Genomic DNA, 24,854 nt, shown 5'->3' on the forward strand with positions numbered 1-24,854 from the left:
ATACAATCTAGCGTGATTCAGTATAATCAAATATCTAATAAATCTATTTAGACATTTCGCTTCTCTGATTACAATAACCTTGGACGCTTGAGTAGACAAATATTGGCGCTAATGAAGCTGTGTGCTTGAACTGTTTATCCAATTCCCGCGATGCTGTTTTAACTCGCGACAGCGCGACACTTTATAAGTGATACTCACCGAACTGTTATTTACAACACGCCTTGTCGCTGCAACCACAATTCGGACCGCAGTTACATTTATCACGACTACTGCAACCGTCTGGACAATTCTTTTGCGATTCGCAGCAACAACATTTACAATCGCCTTCGCATCGACAATCTTTAGTCGTGCATCCGGCTTTCTGACAACATTCCGTCTTACAGTCGCACTTATCCTGGCAACCACAGGCACCTGAATCAATATAAGACTAGTGATGGAGGAAGCAGATTTATGACTGAAAAAGGGCTCGATATACGAGATATACGTTTCTTTTTAAGAAACTTGTGTAACACAGTCTACCCCAATATGCCATCCCCTGACAACCACCTTCCCGCCCAACGCCAGGATTTTATCAGAGAATGAAACACCGGCACCGCTACTTTGGAACTAGTCCCGGGTTTATCGGGGGTGGGGGTAAATAACCCTGGTTTATCGAGGGGGAGGAGCTGACAAGTTCAACAAGCCTTTTAGCAATTTTCAAAATACATGATGAAACACAACAGAAAGAAGCAACGCAGTTTGGTATTCGTGTTATGAGTTCGTGAGAAACACAACAGCTTGCCGCCTAATGAAAAAAAAGCCAGCAGCAGAATATTATTGGAAATTCGATTATCGATATTACGAGAGAATATACGACCAATTTCATTGACACGAATTTTCTTCATTTCCTCTCAACGCGAAGAGTTGAGGCCGCAAATTAAACGTGAATAGATTCATAGGAAAATGTCGATATCAAATACAACGTACTTCATGCATACATATTGAATTATTCATTTAACGGTATACCTTTTCATGACAATTCTTAACGTTTTTGGAGAGTTGAAATTATTGAATTCTAATCACGGCATATAAGCAATAACATAACACGGTCTGCGTTATGTGTTGAAGCTGAAATCATCTTACTTACCGGTTTGTCCTTGCGAAGACATTCTGTTTAATTACTTCTTTTAATTAATCCAAGTTACTGCTGTAGAACCGACGCCGAAAACTGAATCAGACGAAATGATATAATTCCGACAGTAACTGCGCTTATAAATACTGAACACTGTTTTCAGTACTGAGTGTAACAGCGAGGCGACTCGTGCGCATATCCGCGAACGCGCGGTGGCACCGAGCGCACCAACAACACTCACCGAGTTCAATCCATGCGCCGGCTCTATCTCCTCTTCGACATTAAACAACCAACCGATGATCTTTGTTAGATATTTATTACAGGGAGCATTTCGAATGATTCAGACACCAGATTTATCACGTAGACAGCCAAGGTCTGTGTGGATGAGGGTGCATTTCCCGAGAATTCCCATAAATCGAGAGCCCGGGATGATGGCAGGGGCACGTATGCCCGGAATCGTGTACGCGGTTGGATTCGTTCTTAATTTGATCGGAACTAAATGCAGGCTCCTAAACGGGGGGCATGGCGCCCTCCCCTGGAAAATCTTAAATTTGACGCATATGGGATCAGAGATACCGAGTCCTAAGTAGTGTTTGTAGGACTCAAAAGTGATGGCACTTTTTATTGAATAATAGCGTTACATAAAAATATAGAAATATCCTTCAGAATAATTTAAGATGGATTTATTATATAATAGTTTATAAGAACTAGGTGCCACAGTGGTCCGTATTGAATACGTAATACGAACATTTATATTCCGGCGGTAAATCTGCGCTAGTAGTTTAGTTCACAGAAATTCCGCTATCGTTATTCATAAGGGCGGCACTAAACGGTTGAGATCTAACAGAGCCTCGCTATTCTACTGTGGCATGCGAGGAATACTAATACTTTTCTTAGTCAAATTTCATTTATCATTCATCACTCGTTTGTTTTAAATGAATAAGCATATCAACTTTATAAAGTTTTATTTAAGGGAAACTTCTTATTAACTCCATTTTACAAGCTTAATAGCACTCGGGCGGCGAGTACTATTGTGGGATTCGACCTCAATCATTTGAAAGCCAGTCTATGTTGGTTTGGAAACAATACTGGGTGGTCACCAATAGCAACTTGGAGGACGCCACACTTCCTTCACTTCCAGCACTTGGCAACTGCAGAAATTAATAAAGTTAGGAGTTTATTTTGAGAAACAGCAGATGAACTGATATTCAGCGGATATCAGGTAAGGCAAAGATTCATTCAGAGTCGATTTTACAATGAATAGATTTTGTCCTTTACGACCAACTTCAACTCTAACTTGCCTAAACGACTAAGTAAGTAAAGCCTTCTTTCTTGTCGCTTAAGTTAACTTTAAATTTTCAACAATTGTCATTTCTTGTCAACAAATTGTCCCCCAACAGCTGCTGTGCAGCAAGCCCTCCAGCTAGTGCCTCTAGTCTCTGTTATTTGACGTTATTGCTGGTCTGGACATTAACATTAGTTCAGTCCCTAAAGTCAAAGAGAAATCGGACGAGAGAGAAACATTCTCAACACTGTCCTGGGCTGATTTGTCCCCTCTCAAATAATGATAATGTATGTTTTCAGAAAACATTTAAATAAAGATGGAGATTGTTTATGTTTATACGAAGAAACGAAATGAATTTGGACGTCAGTGTAATTTCTCAGATCGGCCGGCTGAGCTTCACGTCGATATTCTGCCGGACGCAACTTTATCAGAGAACTTTGTCGAGCGAAATCCTTGCGATACCGGGATACAATGTGTTCAAGAGATGTCCGAACATGAGGTAGAATGTTACTTATAGTTTATAAGTCGTTGTATCGCTTTATATTATCTCTCTATTTTCGGGTCATAGTTTGTATTTCATATTCAATTTGGTCTATGTCAAGTTAAGTCATCATATTTGGAAAAGTCACTAAACATAACAATCATAAAAACTACGACAACTTAATTCTTCATAAAACTTCATAACAGGCATTAGATTCGTTCCAGTCGGCTGTGGTTGATCCTACTCCTAAAAAACAGGGTCTAGCACTGAATCATAGCCTATGAATTAAACTTACTGATTTCGTAATATTTAAGGTGAACACTGAAAGATTTGAAACTGATACTCGAGGCATTAATCACACAGAAGGAGGATGGCCTAAAGATGTCAATCCACAAGAGGTTGAACAGGTTATTCGTTTCCGGAAAAAAGTTGAGAAAGATGAAGTTTACATCAACACAATTCAACAGTTAGGAGGAGTGAGTATCATTAGAAATTATTTAGTAAGTTGAAATATCACAATTCTATTTGATTTGCTAATTCTTCATGATATGTTTTTAGGTGATGGAACACTGTATTCGACAAAACAATGCTATTGATATTTACGAGGAATATTTCGACGATATTGAATCAGATTTATCTGAGGAGCAACCATCGGCTAAAACTATTAATGTTTTCAGGTGAATATTTCGCCAATTCTGCAGAAAAACATTTGGTTAGATTCATATTTAATTCTTTGGTTGTTCGGTAAAACAATTGTGAAAATTGTTGGTGAACGATGCCACAATTGGGATGATCTTAAGTTTATTACCTGGTACTTTGACAATATTGAGATATATCTGAATTCCATCTTCAGAGAAACAATTGAATGTTGCTTTTAGAAAAAATGTGGATAATTCGTTATATCCATGAGAATTCATTAGTTTCATCCATTAAAACTATTGATATTTATTCATAGAGATCCAAATGAAATCAAAAGAACCGCGACTCATATTTCGTGGTTCCCCGATGGTCCACGAAAATTAGCTATTGCTTACGCTACAATGGAATTTCAAGGAGCTTCTGCAGATACAAGCATGGACTCTTACATATGGGATGTTGGTATGTGAACTGCTGTATTTGATTGAGCTTTCGATCTTTGTCTTAAGAAGATATTTCATGATATTTCGAATGTTCTATCATTTCAGAGAACCCGAATAAACCAGAAATGACGCTGAAACCTGTTTCACCACTTGTTTGCGTTGAATATAACCCTAAAGATTCACATGTATTACTGGGAGGTTGTTATAATGGACAGTTGGGTATGTAATTCATTTATAGAATTAACTAATCTTACTGGAGAATCAACGGCAACTGACCTGGAAAACTCATAGAATTTAACAAATTTTACCAAAAGCCTAGCAACCTGAGGGAATTCAGATAATGCTACTAACCATATGTTTCTTTATCAATACGTGATTCAATGAATGAATTGTAACATTTTAAGCCTAGAAATCTCTCACTCAGGGAATTTTGTGTAATCACAAGGAAAATCTGGAAAAAAACTCAAGGGATTTGTAAGAGGGCGGAAAGTGGCCGCCCTGATCAAGTGGAATAATAATTTCTATGAGATTTTTTTCATCTTTATCAATTTACAGCGTATTGGGACACAAGAAAAGGTTCACAACCGGTAGAAATGTCGCCTATTGAACACAGTCATAGGGATCCTCTTTATAAAGCTATTTGGATCCAATCTAAAACCGGTACAGAATGTTTCTCCGCCTCGACTGATGGTCAGGTATTGTGGTGGGATATCCGTAAACTCGGTGAACCGACTGAAAAACTGATTTTAGACCCAACAAAAAAACAAGACCCGACGAAAGCGCAAGGATCAATGTCTTTAGAATATGAACCGACGATTGTAAGTTGATCTTCTTTAAGATACTATGTTATATGAAGTCTTCGAGAAGCGTTCTATGATCTTTTGTAAATTTTTCAGCCCACGAAATTCATGGTCGGTACCGAACAGGGAACTATATTATCGTGTAACCGTAAAGCGAAAACTCCAGCTGAAAAAATAGTCAATGTTTGGGGAGGACATCACGGACCTGTTTACGCATTACAGAGAAATCCTTTCTTCCCTAAAAATTTCTTGTCAGTCGGTGATTGGACGGCAAGGGTAAGTTTACCGATGATACTTACACTTCAGAATATGTCGAAACCTTGTTAGCACATTCTGTTAATTTACAGATTTGGTCTGAAGATATTCGAGATTCTTCTATTATGTGGACTAAGTAAGTACAGAGAAAATATGAATTCCCTTAAATTTCTGAAGTCTTTGCAAAAGTCTTGCGAACATTTATCTCATTACGGCATGTATTTGTAGATATCACATGTCATATTTGAGTGATGGTTGTTGGTCGCCGATAAGACCTGCTGTATTCTTTACTACTAAAATGGATGGAACTTTAGATATCTGGGATTTCTTATTCAAACAAAATGATCCAACATTAAGCATTCAAGTAAGTCAAAAACTTTTAGCTGTAAGGCTTCATTTTTTGTCTTCAATCTTTAAGTTTTAAATGTTTGAATATTTACAGGTTTGTGATGAACCTCTGTACAGTCTACGCGTGCAGGAGCAAGGTCGTCTGATAGCTACAGGTTCACACACAGGAACAACAACTCTACTGGAAATGTCAGACAGTTTGTGTACTTTACAACGAAACGAAAAGAATCTTATCACTGCTGTAAGATTATTAACAACTGATGCATATTGCTAAAATTATGAGAAATTTCTGAAATTTATCATTTGATTCAAAAACTCATTCCAAAAGCTTCCATACAGAAAATAATTTTCTAATGAATAAATCTGAAGGCGTTTCAACTGGAAAATTTGGGTACCTCTGAAAAATAATATTTCAAAGCCAAGAACACGTGAAGCCCTTCTGCATCCAGTTCCACAGTAATAGCTTAAGTTGGATAATGATTCTTTGCCATTGTTAAATCTTAACCGAGGAATGTTGATCTGAACCGGGGGTTATCTCTGAAATATTCATAAATATTTCCTTGTTGTAACTGATTTTATTCGCTCAGTGTTTTGAACGAGAATGTAGGCGCGAAAAAATATTAGAAGGTCGACATCGTGAAATGAAGTTGAAAGAGCGGGAAAAAAGTGCCGGCGGAACGGCTAAAAGACCGGTAAGAATCTCGATGACACTGATTGTAATCGATCCATGTTTCTCTAAAATAGATGTTAGAACGAGAAACGAGAAGAGAAAAAATTCTCGACGCTCGACATCGCGAGAATAAACTGAAAGAACGAGCTAAAAGTGGCGGAGGAGAGAAGGTATTTCACCACGGCACGCGTCTGCTGTTCGGTTTGCGGTTCACATTCGTTTTATATTTTTGTCTCTAACACGTTTGAAGTTGCTGTGACTGCCACCTATATTCATCGGGATTAATTAACTGCATGTTTGTTTGTTTTTTTTTGCATTTTTTAATAATCGTGCCGTGAGACCTCGTTATAACGAACTGGATAGAATACGACTAACTGTAAAGAGTTTCACTTCATATCCTGAGTTCATTACAACGAGGTTCCACTATTTAACATTTTTGCCAAGTTTTATTCATGCAATTGTTATCGCGGTTTGCGTGCGGGTTTAGAATTTTTATCTCGCTAAAAATATATCGGCCAGCTTTAAGTGAATTTAAGAAAAAATACTAACCGAATATTTCAGATGGATTTGGTGAGTTGTTAGATAAGAGCTGTTTATAAATTTACATTTTGCAAGTTTTTGCACTCACAATACCAGTAACAGAAATTTTTGCTTGATAATCGCAATGTTTGGAACCACAAAACTTGGATTCTAAGGGGCTGTCCATAAAAGACATCCAAGGTTGAGGGGGGTATATGGACAAGGGAGGAAGAGGGACATTCTGTGGACAACGGAGGAGGGGGTCGAAATTCTATAGTGGATGTTTTTATCTAAGTTCATAATAGCCTTTAATTTTCATAAAATGTTCAGTATTAGGTTATATTTTATCATCTTCCATTTTGATTTCTGGAGATGATTTTCATGCATCATTTCACAGCCGTCGTTGAACTGGTTATTTTTCGTTTGTTTTCATCGGCGTTCAGGAACATGAAGAGGAAGGTCAAGAAGAGGAGGGAGAGAATCTGGTTGATAAAGCTGAACTTGACTTCTTCCACATGATCGACCAGGAGAAGAAAACTCGTGAAAAGAAAGAAGCGGCGAGAATGGAAGCCGAGAAGAAAGATGAAGAAAGTAACAAGGTAATTTTCACATTTCAATCACTTTACATTAGAAGATGACAGTTGCTTTAATTTGGATTAAGTTGATGACACTGCAGTTCTAATCATCACTATGTCGAGTTATCCACTGGTAAATTTTAACCAATTTTTGATCCCTGGTCAACTTAAAATTTAGATTAATTTCCTCAAATTATTATTCTTTAGAACATAATTATTGAGGAGGAAAAAGAGGACGAAGAACAAGATTCCGGAACGGAAAAAGCTGATGCTGTGAGTAAAAAAGAAACTCTGATTTATTTCATTTCCAAAAAAATAATTTAGGATTTTAATTAAAAGTTGTTCACTGATTTCAGGAATCACAAGAGAAAGAGCAGTAATGAAAGTTCTATTGGAAGTGATGTGATATTTATAAGCGTAAAAGGTTGAAACTTTGAGATAGAAATTGGTGTTACTTCAATTCCCTATACGTAGGGTGTTTCGTTGATGCATATTTCATTGTAAATTTCTGATTCCGTCCAAATATTTCGATTCAAAGAATTCTACTGTATTCAAGTTCGTGTTTGTTTATGATGATTATAAATATGTTTTGCTGATGATTTATGATGCGTGCAGCTGCTGCTGTCAAACTCGCCAGATCTTCTTTTTGTTTATAGAAAATTATTACATGTATTTACAAATTTGTTTTTATAACATAAATAAACAACAACAAATGAACAATCTAAATCTATTTCTGATCACTTTTTCTGCTGTTTACACGCCTGATTGTCAGCCTCAAAAGCTCCATGCCGATATAGCTACCATCCATACATCCACTTTTCGGGGATTTATTAAGATCTTTATCGCTTTTTATTGCTACTAAAATAACATAATTGCTTTATGATGACAGCTATCGGGAGAGTAAAGCTAGTTAGCAGCATAATGTATATGTATCAATCGTCTTTATTTTTCCCCCAAAAAAATCATACAATCGGTTTTTTAAATTCGTCGTTTTTAATTTGAATGTTACGGTGTAATTCATTCAATATTTGATTATATTTGAAAGGGCTGACAAGGCTACTTGGGGAGAGGCCGCCACCCGATTATTCAAATATCAACGAGAATCTCATCTCTCGCATCGAAGTAACTATGTATTTTTGAAATCGGAGCCGCTCGGTCAAAAGGTCGCACCGTGTGCAAGTTGTACCATGTTGACAGAGAATTTCAGATTTTTGGTACACTGCACTACTTAGTCAAAATCCGAGTAAATTATGGAAGCCCTGAGACGACATTGCCAGTTGCCAGTTGCCAGTTGCCAAAAGCTTATTGTTTGCTAGCTTTCCTTGCTTGCTTGAGTACCTATTCTGTCTTCGAAAAGAAAGGCTCAAATAAATTTTTTTCTCTTACCAATCTTATCCATAAACAAACATTTACATGAACGCCATTGAAATATTTTGGAAAAAACAGATACTATCATTTTAAGACTGAAAGCAAGAAACGAAATTCTTAATATGGACTAGTTCCTAGATTTACATGATGACACCGTTTAATCCAGTATCAAAATTAAAGAAAGAAATTTGGGTTTTTCAAATTATGAGTGGTAAGCGCAATGAAGTTGTTGGCAGAATTTCCAGAGGATCCATGCTGCAAGTAATCTAAAAAGCCTAATATGTCTCCACTCAATTGAATAAGAATTTTTATGAATTAAAATCTGTCTATTGATACAAAGAAACTCCATCGACAATCTCCTTGCCTTAACGTCTGCTGAGGAGACCACCAATTAAGCATTCAAAACGCTATGAAAGCCTGGGTATAGACAAATTCGAAAAGTCTGCATGCAAACCCAGATGAAATTTGGTCAACCTTCCGAACAATGACCAAACAACAGTCTAAGACGAAAGACCACCGCGTCATCAAAAATCTTAATAGTTAACAACCAGGGCCCATAGGGCTGACCGCGCGTTAGTACGGGACTTAGTTTGTGTTACGAGCGTGAATTGACTCAATTGAACTGGCGTTTAGTAAATTCCCTGAGAACCACCCACGATCATTCGACTGTGACCATGTGAAATCTATAAGCACACAATCGCGTCAATGTATTACGACATGCTACTGCATGAAACATAATGTGATTCATATATACCTTCCACAGCCAAATCTCCAATAGTTTACCACAAATTCCAAACCAACCTCATTGGAATATATCTTTCAGGGTCGGTTTTGGTTTTTTAATGAGAAATATTGAAACAGGCATACTTTCAATATTATGGAAACTAATGTTCAAAACATGTTTTTTTTTTTTAAATCAGATGTGTTTGCTTTTATCCATCGACGCTTCCTCAACGGATTTCTTCCCAAGATTCTGATAAAATGGCCACCCGTCCTTGATGTAGACTTCAGGTGCTCATTTTTATGGCACTGTTTGAGTTTTATATGAATCTTAACGTGAACAAATCTACGCAGTGTGATTTGAACTTCTAGACATTCCCTGAGATGCTATATTCTCTCATTCGACCACACTCTATTAAGTCTAGCAATTGAAATTCTGATATATTTGCCTAGATCTGCCCTCGTGGTGTAATTAGCTTCAAGCCCAAGCTACTTCAGGCATGTGATATCCTGCACTTTTGATATTTTCCTTTTCGATTTTGTTTATGTTGCGTCAAGGCTTTTGTAGTTGGATAATGTAAGCCTACACGGTCAGGCCTACCTTCTTTGCTTACTTTTTCCATTACGGTACGGTAACGCAATTAACCAGGCACTGAGAGGATAACCTAATTGTTCCTAACATCTATTACCCGAAGATTGTTTCGCTGCTATCTTTCAGTGAGCCAACGAGTTGTTGTTTGTGAAATCTGAATTTGAACATAATTTGTATTTTGAATTTTTAAACTATTAACTTTGACGTGGAAAAAAATAGAACAATCTACTGTTCGGATAATTATCATTTAATTATCTAGCTCTACCCCTGAAAATGGATCCAATATGATTTATAGTCTTGGGATACCACAAGACACGAACGACGTAAACTAAGCAAGATAAGTAAACGGTAGGCCTCATGTACAAATACGGGTAGAGTATATTAATCGGTTAGTTTATGTATTCGCCACAGTATTTAGGGGCAGCACTGGACGATTGAGATTTGACAGCTGTGGCATGCGAGCAGGTAATTTATCCGCGATCCTTTTATCCTACCCTCACAATTAGATATTAGTCAATAATCCTAGGTAATCTGTATTTAAAATAAACATTAAAACATCGATCAAAACGGGTTTTCAACTGACGTGAACTGAAAAATCAATTCCGTTCAATAAAATATCTACATTTATGTTTGCATTTGATACTGTAAAACGCGGAATTTCTCCACAATCGTTCAATCGAGTACTAGTCTTTGACACGATCAGATGGCGTTCTCTCGAGCTCTTCAGCTTTTGCTGTGTTTCCTGGCGATCTTGTGGCGCGGTGGCGTGTGGAGTGGTGGATGGAGTTATGTGTGCGGTGGATGGAGTTGTGTGCGCGGTGTGTGCAAGAGGAGTGAATGGAGTTTATATGTGTCGTATGAATGTGTGGTATATTTTATATCTTTATTTTTTTCATTATTTTTCTATATTATTTGTTTTTTCATTTTTTTTTCTTTCATTTCATTCGTCCCTCGCCCCCGCCCTCTCAATCTCAGGGTTTCAACTGGCAGCGGCAGAGTCTGAGTTCACTAATGTGGTCTTGTTCCAGCTAGTGGCGGAGTGCTGGTGATGCAGATGTTACTACGGGGGACCTACAATCAGAATAAAATGGGGGCGGTAGCAATCTTCGACTGAGGGGGCTGTTGGATCTTTAGGTCCCCAGTTTGGTCCATTCTAGTCTGAATCTGCTGGTTCATTGCCTAAGGCTACCCATTGGCGTCTTGCTGATGGGCTCCCCGTTCACCCAGTTTTTCTCTGTCATCTGGGTGTCGGTTGTCTTAGGTGGTGTGCTCAATTCTCAATTGGGTCCCCAGTTTGGTCCATTCTAGTCTGAATCGGCTGGTTTCTTCGCCTAAGGCTACCCATTGGCATCTTGCTGATTGGGCTCCCCGTTCACCCAGTTTTTCTCTCTCATCTGGGTGCCGGTTGTCTTTTGGTGTTGATGCTTGAAGATCGGATATCCCCCAAAGCCAAAGTTGTTTGTCGCTTCCCGTCTTACTCTGATTGCGGGTCCTCCGTAGTAACACCAGTGTCATTGGCACCCCGCCACTAGCTGGGACGAGGCCACGTTACAGAACTCCGGCTCTGCCGCTGCCAGTTGGAACCCTGAGAACCGGACTTTGCTGTTATCAGCCAGAAGTTCTGTGCTGACTTCTTTCTCTCAGGTTAGATCAAATATGATGTAAAGCCGTTAAACTATGTATTACCAGCGTCTATATGGTTGTACTTCGATTTAAGCCGTGAAACTGTGTGAATTTTATTTTTCATCCAAGGTTCTTTCCCCTTCCATCAAAATCTTTCCCAATTTTTCTTGTCGCAGCGTATGATATCGTCTATATTGTATTCGTGAACTCTGTAATCTCGAGCATCTTTTGTGTACTTCAAATGCATCCTAAACTCTGTATCTTCGATTTCTGATTCAGACCCCTCATCCTGGCCTTTCATCTTTTTCATCATCCACTATCAAAGTTAGATATAGTTGCAAATTTTGTCTTGTTAATTAATGATTATGTACTATTTAATTTCAGCTCATTTTAAGCAAACTTGGGGCAATGGTGGTATATCAGGGGTTGATTTTTACTAATTCCAAAATACAGGTGTTCTCAAAAAACACTTATCGTGTGGGGAAGAGGTATATGGTTTGGCTGTATATGTACCTAACCCAGACACGAACGGAGCTGGCATAAATCTGTGGCACGATAATAGTTAATACTATTAATGATAGGGATGGTTATGAGATAATTAAAGCTTTCTCAAACCACAGTGGTCAGGCTCTGTCTGACAAACATTTTGACTTAATATATAATATGCTCTCTTCATCTTGTCATTTCGCTAGCCAGAAGTCAAACTCCGATGGTGGGAAGTCTGGTGATACCAACATCCATAATCTGACTCTGGGACTGAGTCCGATGGCACCATTGGACGTTCTAACAACATCATTACCTAGTCAACACGCGGGACAAACAACTTGGAGGATGAATAAGGATATAACTAAGGTGAATTACTCATTAAGGTACTACTTAGATATCTACAATTAAGGTAAATTATTTTGAATTCAAGTACATTGACATTAAAAATGTAGCTGATACATGTGTATCTGAGCACATTACTTATTTATCTGTGTCTAAGTGAACCTATTGTGTCTTCATACAGCTGTTTTAGTTTTGATACATATTGCCAAAATCATTTAACGCAGATTTAATTCTGATCGAAGGGAGATAAAACAAATCTGTACGTGCAAAATACATTCCTGAATTTGGTAGGGGAATACTTCAATATCACTGTGTATGTCAGATTGAGAGCCTTATTCTGACAGGATATCCTGAACTTAGGTCTTATTCCTCTCGCTAATAGCTCTCTTTTACTAACCCCCTTCCTTCAAACTATATTCCAGCATCATGTCTTGCACCGCACCAGGGAGGTCCGGTCATAACAAGGTCTTTTGATCCTTATACACAGTGTACTGTAAAAGGGAAATAAAGATTATATTGCAATTCGGGTAAGGGAATTTCTAATTTACCACTAAAAATGTGATTTTATCTTAAGTTCTGATGAATTCAAATAGTGATGAATTCACCACATCTGAAATTCTACTCGTGTAGGTTTTCAGGCTCCATATAAATATTGTTCGACTGACAATTAATTGTGGCTAGTATGATTACTAATTAATGGATCGCTTAGATAATTAGTTAGAATTAATTCAATATAACGAATTTAAGTTTATTAAAAATAGCGCAGTGGATGAGACGCTGTATCGTGCAATGTTGTCTGCATCTAACTTGGCCACATGTGTGTGGGATCTGTTGAATCAGTTAGGTTTTGGGGAATTCTGGGTTCGTTAAGCTAGTTATATTATCATAATCATAAGATCATTGTATATATTTTACCAGCAATATTTAAAATTACTGAAATGGATTAGAATACCATTCACTGGGCACAGATGTCTGTGGGAAGAATACATATCTCTTAAAAGTTTATTAATTGGCGATGAAGTTATTTTGATAATACGAACAAAGTTTAGCTGGGAATCGAAATGTATATAGGGGCAATTTTACTAGCAGGTTTGCACTATATGATACTATTAATCAACTAGTCATAAAATGTACAAAATGATCTTCAACCTTGTAATATAGATATTCCAATCTCGATGTATCAAAATAGGCAGTCCCCAATCAGACGCTTGCCGGTTCAGACTGGTTGGAAGATTAATTGAAGGCACCGGAACCGAATTTCCCGTTATGTGCTTGGATTTCAAGCAAAGAATATTTATGTAAAATGGACCGCCGATCACGCAACTATATCTGTACTTCGATTTCCGATTTTGAAAAAACTTTACACGGAGAAAGCAAAAGTAAAAAGTAAAACTTAGACAAAATTATCTTAACCTTGTAAACTTTCGGACTATTTACATGAAAAGAAAAGCAAAGAAATGTAAAATTAGACAAAATTCAAACATTGTAAACTTTCGGACTATTTACACAGAAAAAACAACAAAAGATATGTAAAATTAGACTTCCAACTTAGGAGACCCTCGGCGATAATGAACCCGGCAATCATAAAAGGTAACTTAATATAGTTGAAATTATTGCGATAAATTCTAAATGAAATACTTTGTCATTACAGGATATCTTCTTTTAATCATTGCAGCTAAATTTCAACTATGAGAAAAACCCAGTTTGAGATCAACTACTCGTCCAAAATCGACCAACTGGAACAGCGCACAGCCAACTAGAATCAACCAACCAACTTAGATGATCCACACCGATAACGAATCCAGCAATCATAATAGGTAACTTAATATAGATGGAGTTATTTCTCAATGAAATGTTTTGTGATTACATGATATCTTTGTTTACTCTTCAGCTGAATCCTATCTTCATCAAACTGCCCAGCTTGAGATCAACAACAAATCAAATCTACCGATAAGAACAGCCCACACAACAATTCAAGCTTAAATCAAATGCATCAATGAACTTAGAACATTTTAACTGATACGGAACCCAGCAAACTTGAAATGTAAGTTGATATTTTATGGAAATGATAATGATGAATTCTAAATGAAATAATTTGTCATTACAGGCTATCTTCTTTTAATCGTAGCAGCTAAATTGCGACTATAAGAAAAAACCCAGCTTGAGATCAACTACTCTTCCAAAATCGACCAACTGGAACAGCGCCATTTGCCAAATTTTTGTAGTCTCTCGTACTGTAAACAGAGGGCGCATGGGTCTGCTGGCATAGCCACTGACTAGAGATAGCCACTGTTGTCACAGTTGATACAGTACGATGTGACCCGGCTGCTGGGTCAGGAAATTCATACAAAGTCAAACGAGCGCTTGAGGTCAACAACTCATCTAAAATCTGCCGATTAGAGAACAGCGCACAGAAGGGGCCTGAATTCTGAATGAAATATCTGTATTTACAGGATATCTTTGTTTACTCATTTTCAGCTAAATCCTATCTATATGAAACTGCCGCTCATGAGATCAACAACTCGTTTAAAATCTGCCGATTAGAGAACAGCACTCAGAAGGGGCCAATTTGAATTGATCTCAACATCAACCAACCAACTTAGGAGATCCTCGCCGATAGCGAACAAAACAATAATAAAAGGTAAGTCGATATACATGAAATTATCTCATATAATGATACTGAATTGTTGTACCGCCAGCTCCTTCGTTACTGGATGTATTGCCCTAAAAATTTGCCCGGCGGTAGATCTCAACGTGTTTTATCGCTTGGGCATGGTTTCCATTCAAAATTATTCACTTTCCAAATTTTTGTAGTCTCTCCTACTGTTCACAGAGGGTGCATGGGTCAGCTGGCATAGCCACTGACTAGAGACAGCCACTGTTGATACAGTACGAGCTACTGCTGCCTTTGTGACCCAGCTGCCGGGTCATGAAATTCATACATTATGAAATGATCATATCGGTACTTTACATGTTTGTTTCTATCTATAGTTCTGTAACCTTGGGCCTCCATGGGAAGAAGGTCAAGTGAGTCCTGAGATCCCGTATGGTCTCTATATGGGCACAGCTGATCACACCACATAAATTAGGCCACTTTGAAATGCCCAAATACTCAATTAACATGCAACGAAATAAAAAGTCGGAAGTTCTTCATTTAGAAATCACCCGTGGTTTCCACGGGCTTTCCACTAGTTACGATTAATTCTGAATGAAGTATTAACAGGATATCTTTGTTGACTATTTCAGCTTTATCCTATCTATATGAACCGGCTGCGCTTGAGATCAACAACTCACTTGAAATCTGCCGATTAGAAGACAGCGCACAGAAGAGGCATTTAATTACCAAAATCTATGCACCCGTCCACATTGCTGATCTGATATATATCCGGCCTGTCATTAATCTTAAACAGTGATGAACTAATGCTACTACTACAACAAATAATTAGGCAGTTGGGGTTCGAAACTAATGTCCTACCACACCGAGTATCCAAGCCAATACCGAACCTAGAAATCGTTAAAGGTAAGTTGATATAAATGAAATTATTACGATTAATTCTGAATGAAATATTTGTATTTACAGGATATCTTTGTTTACTTGTTTCAGCTGAATAATATCTATATGAAACTGCCGCGCTTGAGGTCAACAACTCGTTTAAAATCTGCCGATTAGAGAACAGACTAAGACAATCCTAGCCGACACCAAACCCAGTTATCACAAATCACATCTATAAGAAAAAGCCCATACTAAGATCAACTAACCATCTAGAATCTACTGATTAGAACAGACCACAGAAGAATGCACCTTGAATTTTACTAATCAACCAACTTAGAACTGCTAGCCAACACTAAACCAAGTTATCTTGAAAGGTAAATTGATTTTATTATCATTAATGCTATATGAAAAATTGTGTATATTGTAAGATATTGTCTAATTACAGGATATCTTCTTTTATTCATTTCAGCTAAATTACATCTATAAGAAAATGCTCAGCCTAACATTATCTAGTCAAAAATGTACTGATTCGAATAGCCAACAGAATATTCCAACTTGAATTGAAATCATCAACTACCACAGAACGAATTTAACTCAAGAACCGACTTAGACGATCCTAGCCGATACTTAACGCAGCAATCTTGAAAGGTAAGTTGATTCACATGGAATCTATTATCATTAATGCTATATGAAATATTGTCTGAATACAGGATATCTCCTTTTGTGCATTTCAGCTAAATCACATCTATAAGAAAAAGCCCATACTAAGATCAACTAACCATCTAGAATCTACTGATTAGAACAGACCACAGAAGAATGCACCTTGAATTTTACTAATCAACCAACTTAGAACTGCTAGCCAACACTAAACCAAGTTATCTTGAAAGGTAAATTGATTTTATTATCATTAATGCTATATGAAAAATTGTGTATATTGTAAGATCAGAGATGAAAATTCCCTGCGGATCCGCGGTTTCCCGCGGATTTCAGTATTGAAAAATATCAATTTTCCAAATAGTCCAAAAATGATGTAAAAGTATGGGGGGGGGGGGGTGATGATCTCACTCAATTGGTCCGGCGCGATCGGTAATCAGGTGAAGTGTAAAAGCGTTCAGTGCCTGTTTTACTTATCGTCACGTAAAAGTATTGCATTTCAATGCATATTCATTGCAACACAGTGATTTTGTATGTACATTTGTACTACGATGAGTTTGTATGTATTTTATCGATCGGTTGCAGACACGCACGCACAGCAACAGTAGTAACGTATATAGGTCTACTTACTGTTGCTGCGTGTGTGTGGCGAACGCTTTCGGATATTATACACTACTTGGTGATGATTTTTAGTGAGCATTCATCGGCGCATTTTTACTGCAATAATTCAGGGCTCGACCCGTAATGCATGAGATGCTGAATGTCATCAAATGAGGATGTACCACATTGGAACTAGCCATTACCTTCCAAAATATAATAGTCGTTCATGGGTTCGAGATCGCTCTAAGTGCTCGGAAAACGTATTTAATTTCTAAAATTTTCTTGGGGGAGGGCCCCCAAACCCCCCCTAAATAGCTTCGCGCCTTCGGCGCTCGCTGGTGCTGGTTCGCATATGTCACTCAAGAAATTAACCCGCGGATTTTACAGGTCGGCGTTCTCATCCCTGAAGATATTGTCTAATTACAGGATATCTTCTTTTATTCATTTCAGCTAAATTACATCTATAAGAAAATGCTCAGCCTAACATTATCTAGTCAAAAATGTACTGATTCGAATAGCCAACAGAATATTCCAACTTGAATTGAAATCATCAACTACCACAGAACAAATTTAACTCAAGAACCGACTTAGACGATCCTAGCCGATACTTAACGCAGCAATCTTGAAAGGTAAGTTGATTCACATGGAATCTATTATCATTAATGCTATATGAAATATTGTCTGAATACAGGATATCTCCTTTTGTGCATTTCAGCTAAATCACATCTATAAGAAAAAGCCCATACTAAGATCAACTAACCATCTAGAATCTACACATTAGAACAGACAACAGAAGAATGGCACCTTGAATTTTACTAACTTAGAACTCCTAGCCGACACGAAACCCAGTTATCTTGAAAGGTAAATTGATTTACTTGGAAATTATTATGATTAAAGCTATATGAAGAATTGTGTATATTGTAAGATATTGTCTAATTACAGGACATCTTCTTTTATTCATTTCAGCTAAATCACATCTATAAGAAAATGCCTAAGATTTAACTAGTCAAAAATCTACTGATTCGAATTGGCCAACAGAATATTCCAACTTGAATTGAAATCATCAACTACCACAGAACGAATTTAACTCATGAACCGACTTGAAAGGTAAGTTGATTCACATGGAATCCATTTTCATTAATGCTATATGAAATATTGTGTGATTACAGGATATCTCCTTTTGTGGATTTCAGCTACATCACATCTATAAGAAAAAGTCCATACTAAGATCAACTAACCATCTCGAATCTACTGATTACAACAGACAACAGAAGAATGCACCTTGAATTTTACTAATCAACTAACTTAGAACTCCTAGCCAACACTAAATCCAGTTATCTTGAAAGGTAAGTTGATTTACATGGAATTTATTATGATTAATGCTATATGAAAAATTGTGTATATTGTAAGATATTGTATAATTACAGGATATCTTCTTTTATTAATTTCAGCTAAATCACATCTATAAGAAGAAGCTCAGCCTGAGATCAACTCGTCTTCTAGAATCTACTTATTAAAACTGCCAACAGAAGATTCTAACTTGAATTGAAATCATCACCTACCACAGAAGAGTCCAACTGCGTAGGCCTAGAAGTCCAGATGAGAAATTCAGCCAGCAGCGGTTTATCGCCCAATGACAGATTTCTTCTACAGGTGGAGCAGAGACAATGCGTGTGTTGTATAAAAACAATTAATCAGGACCAGCAGAGACAATGTATATATATTGTGAACATTTATTCAGGAGCAGCACAGACAATGCGTACCTTATAAACACTTGTTCAGGAGCAGCAACGTCAGTAGAATATGTAAAGTATTGATTTATTTTGTGTATTACCTTTTTACAAACCAGTCTGATGTGTAACATGGGTTTCAAAATGCGTCTTAAAATGCACTGTCTATTTGAAGAGGCGGAAATAAAGAAATAGTTTTAATGTTGATTAATGAAAATTGAAGTTAGATAAGTAGGGCTCTGGGCCTGAGAAGGAACTATTCATATTTGAATATTTCAATTAAATGGCATCCTAATTCTTTCATATTGATTAGGCAAACTGTTTTCGATTTGTAAACAGATGTGTCATGTCCTTTGTAATGCGACAGAAAGTTTCTTCTTGGAGTCTCATGAAATCTACGCTCCATTAATTCATGGTATTGATCGCATTCAGCGTCACGGTTGAAATACACCTAAACTGAGACATGATATCAACAGGATAGCTCAGATAATCTTCATACTTAGTTAAACATAGCTTTGCATGATTTGTAATAATGACATAGTTTGGTCTCTTAGAAACAGTGATTCATTTTATATTGAGTGAAAATGATTTGCATAGCCTGAATGTTCAAAAGGGAGAGGGTAGTCAGTTAAACGGTTGAAACTTTTAAACGCAATAAAGGAAGTTGATACCTGATTAGTTAAACTCGTCCAGCAAGTTTATGGGCTTTGAATAAAGATGTTTTGAAAATGATTCCTTGGCCAAAAAGTGGGCCTTCAGTATAGACTGGCTACGCCCTTGAATATCATCACGTAGTTAAGAAAAATATAGACTATAATGTTTGGCAGTATTCTGTGTACAAATACTAAGTTTATATACCAAAGTGTTGTATTTGTTGATGCCATAATTCTTTTCCAATGCCCATAAAAGCAATTTGACTAATGAGTAGAATATCTTGATTTTCACAGAGTTTTAGCATTGAGCTTCCATGTAGATGATCATAGCTAGGTATATGAAAACTTGTATCTTAGTACATTGTATCCACAGAGGTATAAGAGAGGTATAGCTAGGAATAATGTGATATAAAGGAATAAATGATAATGGCCAGCAATAATTTTGATCGTTTTAATTCTGTTTATAGCTGTTTTAACTTCTTTCATCATCATCCATATCATAAGGTTAAGTTGCTTTCAATGATCGCTTAACTCCAAATAGGGGTTTCTAATGATAAACGATTATTTAGGAGCAGCAGTGAATTTGTAGCACTTTTTTAAAGTGAGCCCATATTTCCACCGGTAAGAAATTCCTGATGATGTAAATAGTAAAAAATAGTACAAAATACAAAATACATAGAACAAATTAAAGAAGTAAATAAATAAAAAAACAATGAATAAAAAATACATAACAAAATAAATATTTAAAAAAAAACAAAATAAAATCATAAGTAATAAAAAAAATAAACAAAAACGAACAAACAATTAGTTAACTTCTATAATTATAATCATCATCAGGAATTTTTTTTAATTAACTTAATCTAATCATTAAAGGTTCTTCTTCACATGGAACAACCTTCTCTAGAGTTTCCCAACCTCTTATGATCATTTCTGTTGTTGTTTTAAGCATTCTATCGGACGGTTAGTAATAAACAAAACAAATAACCATAAACCTTAACTAAACCAAACACACTGAAAAAATAACTGATTTGATAGAATGCTTCAAATAACTGATGAAAGATCACCCGCCCTTTTACCTATAGCACACCCTGTCACTGCTGTTACTGCTGATTGTTTTAGGCATAATATCTGGGAGATTTTACATTTTACTCTTTTTTAGAAAGAATGTTAAACAGCTTTAAACATGATTAGTTATCGATAGTAAAATTATTGTCATGTTCTCAAATAACTTTGTATTAAATGAGCGAACTGATAATGTTTGAAAATCATAAGTTAAGACGAGGGGCAGCGGAAGCGGGACTTTGTAGGTTTTGTCTCTTGTTTAAATGCTTTTATGTCGAACTGTCGAACTATTAAAATACAGTACATTTGTTAACAAGGAACTTACATGATAATTCCTCGAGTACGTAAATACCTGTCATTTAGCAACGTTTTGTCGTGAGAATAAAACGACACATACGTGTTCATTATTCATCTTAGAATTTTTCGACTTTAGTTAGGTTTATAGCAACTATCAAACTGAGGTCCTATTGAATATAGAGGGGCATTCTTTTCTATAAATGAGGAAATATGAACAGTGTTGATTAGTAAATTGTCCTAGCTATGTTTTGATAGCTATATTGTCAGTTTTACAATATATGGGGCCTGATTCAAATCTGCGCATGATGCATTTCCGATCTCGAAAAAGTTATCGAATTCAGCTTAATTGTAGATATCTCAGTGATCTGTTATTTGTAATTTACCTAGATATATGGATAGATGAAATATCTATACGATGATACTCAATATATCTTAATTAAAAACACCTTCAAAATACTTTGCATTAAACATAACAATGTTGAGAAAATAACATTGATAATGTTTGAAAACCTCAGGCAAGGTTGGCAAAACTCTAGCTATCTTACTTAAAACTCTAGTTATCTTGTAACATAATGTTTATGGACATGAAAAAATTAAGATTGATTAGTTAATCTCAAGCTTTCCAGTTTGAATCTGTAGGTATTATTAGTTTTAATGCTTTTATGTTGAACTGTTTTTCGAATACAGTAACTGTATGAACTGTAAAAATTCACTCATGTGTTAACGAGTAACTTACAATTCCTAAAATACAAAGAAAAGTTTGCGAAATTTCGGTTTTCTTTTAAGAATAATGTTTAATGAAATAAAATGAGAGATTCATTATTTGAGAGAGCGAATTTGTGGATTTATGGAGTTTTAATGTTTATATGTTGGAGATATGTTATGTAGTTCTTTGATGATTGATGATGCATAAACAGAGTATCCTAAATTTCTCTTACATATGGTAAAATGCTTCATATTTCATGAAATAGCCAAATGTCACTTATGCCTGGTGACTACATGAATTGTCAAATTAATAGTCTTAGACATTCAGACTGGTCCCAATTGTCGGTGTTTTATGGATCAAAGTTTACAATTCTTTGTGTTATTTTATAATTATCCTATTGATTCAAATTTTCTGAATCAGTTGTAGTCGAAATGTTTTTGGTGAATAAAAACCTTGAAAAACCTTGCAGTAGCAATTGTGATGTTAAAGGCTAGTGCGGTAATCTTATTTTTTGGATAGCTCATTATAAGGCTAAAAATTATACCTTGTTTTTCCTGATCAGCCAGCTGTCATTTTGTAAATAACAATGATACTTGTAATCAGTTAATCTCTATAACTGCCGAATCTGTTATGGTTAGCTTGATCATGATTTTAAAGTAATACCTATAAGGTAGATAGGCGTCTGGCCGGGTCAACTTTCAAGAGTAAAAATGTAAAAATCAGATTGATTCAACATTAAATCTTACGCTTTCCAGGGTAATTGGCCAGGTTTACCTCTGGTTTTAGTGCGGGGAGCCATGGACTCTTACAGTTTAGCGCCCATGGTTGTGGCCCATAGACATTTCCGTTTTAGAGTCTATGGTTGGACCATGGTTGTATAAACTCTAGTTTATAGTTTATACGTCCATGGTTGGACTGTTTTTGAAATACAGTCCACGTGTTTGAGGAACTTACGTTAAAATTCCTCGAGCACATACCTGGCATTTTGTATAATTGTTGTATGATAATAAATATGTTTGTTTGAAATTCTTTATTTTATTTGTTTAGTGAGGGAGCGTTCACAAATTACGTACCTCAAAATCTCCCGTTTTTCTGACGATAATACACCAACGGCTATTTTCATTTGAGTTTGGTACATAAAGTACGTACCAAGATTGATTAATACCCCCTCCCTCAAAGTACGTACCTTTTTGCTGACCACTCAACTTCCCCCATGTACTACTTTGTACCAAAATTCAGTAACCCCCCTCCCCCAATGGAGGTACGTAATTTATGAACGCTCCCTTAGCTATTCTGAACTTTTTTAGTTGACCAGTCAGTGGTTTTTTTGCAATCCACCTCTTTTTTCAACCCAATATTTCCACCAGCATTGTCCGGAGACGAGGATGTGCGGAAAACATGATGATGCGATTATATCAATGGCAATACAGCTTAAACCGGACACACTGACACTTGTTGACCGGTTAGAAGCAAGTATTTAGCTGCCGAAGAGTATTGTGAAATCAGCAATCTTTTTGATTGTCACTATAGCCATCCGTTGACCAAACAGGCTTTAAAATACTTTGAAAAAAAACAGATACTATCATTTTAAGACTGAAAACAAGAAACGAAATTCTTAATATGGACTCCTGGATTTACATGATGATGTACTGTTTAATCCAGTATCAAAATTAAAAAAAGAAATTTGGGTTTTTTCAAATTATGAGTGGTAAGCGTAATGAAGTTGTTGGCAGAATTTCCAGAGGATCCACGCTGGTGCAAGTAATCTAAAAAGCCTAATATGTCTCCTCAATTGAATAAGAATTTTTATGAATTAAAATCTGTCGGGGTTTTATTATTCGATCATGCATTCAATCCACTCGCGTCGGATCTGGGACCGCAAAGACGTGGGACTCTGGAATTCGATATCGTTGAGCTGGGTACAGAGGCGCGTATTCAGCCCGGCAGTGGAACATTTGATAAACTCATATGGACGTATAAAATACTTTTTACGTCCATGATAGTCTAGTACCTAGCCGTCGTTCCACAAACAAAAAACGGTTGTAGGGAATCTGAAACGAATATACGTAAACTGTGTTTTCGTCCAATTCTACGATCAGCAGAAAGGTGTCCTTTCGTCCTAGTCGACCAGTTGATACCGTGCGTATGTTTCAGAGAGACTATTAAAGAGGTGTGCTCTACTATCGGAAGCGATCCTTTATCGAACGTCTCTTAAAATTCGAATCCAGACGAGGAGAATACTAACTAGTATATTTTCGATGACCTGTCGTGAATATTATTTATTGATGTATGTCAAAGCTCGCTACTCACAGGTCGGCCTTTTCGTTATAGTATCCGGAGCTCACGACTCGCAGGTTGATGACCCTGTTCTGATCTGATCTGAACTGAACTGAACTGGACTGGACTTTCTGAACTATCTCAAAAATGTTGATTAGGTATTTATAAGTGATGACTAGAGTTGACACCTAACCCTAACCCTTCACCTTACCCTAAACCCTCTAGACCCTAACCCTAACCCTCTTGACCCGCTGGACCTTGCCCTCTAGACCCTTAAAATGCCGTTATATTGTTTTGTATATTAGCTATGTACTGTACCAAACACTGAGAAATTCTCTATCAACATGGTACATTTTGCCTTATGTGTGGGATTTCTATGGTGGCTGATTCGGGCCATGTAATAAAAATATCACAAACGTTACAAATTTTTTTTTGCAGACGCTAAAAAGTCGTTTTATCGCGCAATAAAACTAAAATTACCACGTTAAAACGAGAAATTACCGCGATAAAACAAGAAAAAGTCGTTTTATTGCGCAATAAAATGAGAAAAAGTCGTTTTATCGTGGCAATAAAACGAAAAAGTTCGTTTTATCGCGCGATAAAACGACTTTTTCTCGTTTTATCACGCAATGAAACGGCTTTTTCTCGTTTTAACGCGGTAATTTTCGTTTTATTGCGCTATTTTTCGTTTTAACGTGGCAATAAAACGAAAAAGTTCGTTTTATCTCGCGATAAAACGACTTTTTCTCATTTTATTGCGCAATAAAACGACTTTTTCTTGTTTTATCGCGGTAATTGTTCGTTTTAACGTGGTAATTTTCGTTTTATTGCGCGATAAAACGACTTTTAGGTGTCTGTAAAAAAAAATGTGATTTTTTTTTTACATGGCCCGAATCAGCCACCATAGATTTCTCTATCACACCTTGAAGCTCCAAGGTCACACTGAATTGGATATGATTCGGCGTATTCGAGTCATACAGAAAAAGGATGTATTTAAGCCCATACTGAGCCGGAGTAAACCGTCTATTACATCCGAAAGTCGGAGCTAGTCATAGTAAAAATGACTCTGGCATGGTAGGATCGGAGCTGGCCAATTCTAACTCTGGCATTCGAGTCGAAGATGGCATA

At 36.7% G+C, this 24,854-nt stretch overlaps 1 protein-coding gene and 2 long non-coding RNA genes across 4 annotated transcripts; all 3 read left to right on the forward strand.

Moving 5' to 3' along the window:
• Positions 1 to 2,211: 2,211 nt before the first annotated feature.
• LOC141903363 (dynein intermediate chain 3, ciliary-like) lies at positions 2,212 to 7,832 on the forward strand. Of its 2 annotated transcripts, none has more exons than XM_074791470.1 (15): positions 2,212 to 2,333; positions 2,696 to 2,895; positions 3,192 to 3,353; positions 3,436 to 3,554; positions 3,833 to 3,975; positions 4,062 to 4,175; positions 4,512 to 4,774; positions 4,853 to 5,032; positions 5,104 to 5,147; positions 5,240 to 5,375; positions 5,454 to 5,600; positions 5,947 to 6,051; positions 6,992 to 7,147; positions 7,331 to 7,396; positions 7,480 to 7,832. In XM_074791470.1, exons 2-15 carry the CDS (start codon positions 2,713 to 2,715, stop codon positions 7,501 to 7,503), a joined length of 1,842 nt encoding a protein of 613 aa, XP_074647571.1. In that variant the 5' UTR covers positions 2,212 to 2,333; positions 2,696 to 2,712; the 3' UTR covers positions 7,504 to 7,832. The 2 variants fall into 2 exon arrangements, with proteins under 2 accessions (XP_074647571.1, XP_074647572.1); XM_074791471.1 differs by lacking the exon at positions 5,947 to 6,051 and adding an exon at positions 6,104 to 6,199.
• A 4,018-nt stretch (positions 7,833 to 11,850) lies between these two features.
• On the forward strand, positions 11,851 to 15,674 carry LOC141904182 (uncharacterized). Its single transcript, XR_012619129.1, has 7 exons — positions 11,851 to 12,278; positions 12,677 to 12,781; positions 13,444 to 13,844; positions 13,930 to 14,071; positions 14,146 to 14,298; positions 14,733 to 14,895; positions 15,501 to 15,674. It is a non-coding gene; the product is annotated as an uncharacterized LOC141904182 (long non-coding RNA).
• A 206-nt stretch (positions 15,675 to 15,880) lies between these two features.
• LOC141904042 (uncharacterized) lies at positions 15,881 to 20,045 on the forward strand. The gene is made up of 8 exons (XR_012619118.1): positions 15,881 to 16,121; positions 16,217 to 16,395; positions 16,482 to 16,634; positions 17,452 to 17,630; positions 17,717 to 17,862; positions 17,968 to 18,108; positions 18,195 to 18,347; positions 18,453 to 20,045. It is a non-coding gene; the product is annotated as an uncharacterized LOC141904042 (long non-coding RNA).
• Positions 20,046 to 24,854: the final 4,809 nt, after the last annotated feature.

Source organism: Tubulanus polymorphus, chromosome 4 (genome assembly GCF_964204645.1).
Source record: "Tubulanus polymorphus chromosome 4, tnTubPoly1.2, whole genome shotgun sequence".
NCBI classification, from domain to species: Eukaryota; Metazoa; Nemertea; class Palaeonemertea; order Tubulaniformes; family Tubulanidae; genus Tubulanus; species Tubulanus polymorphus.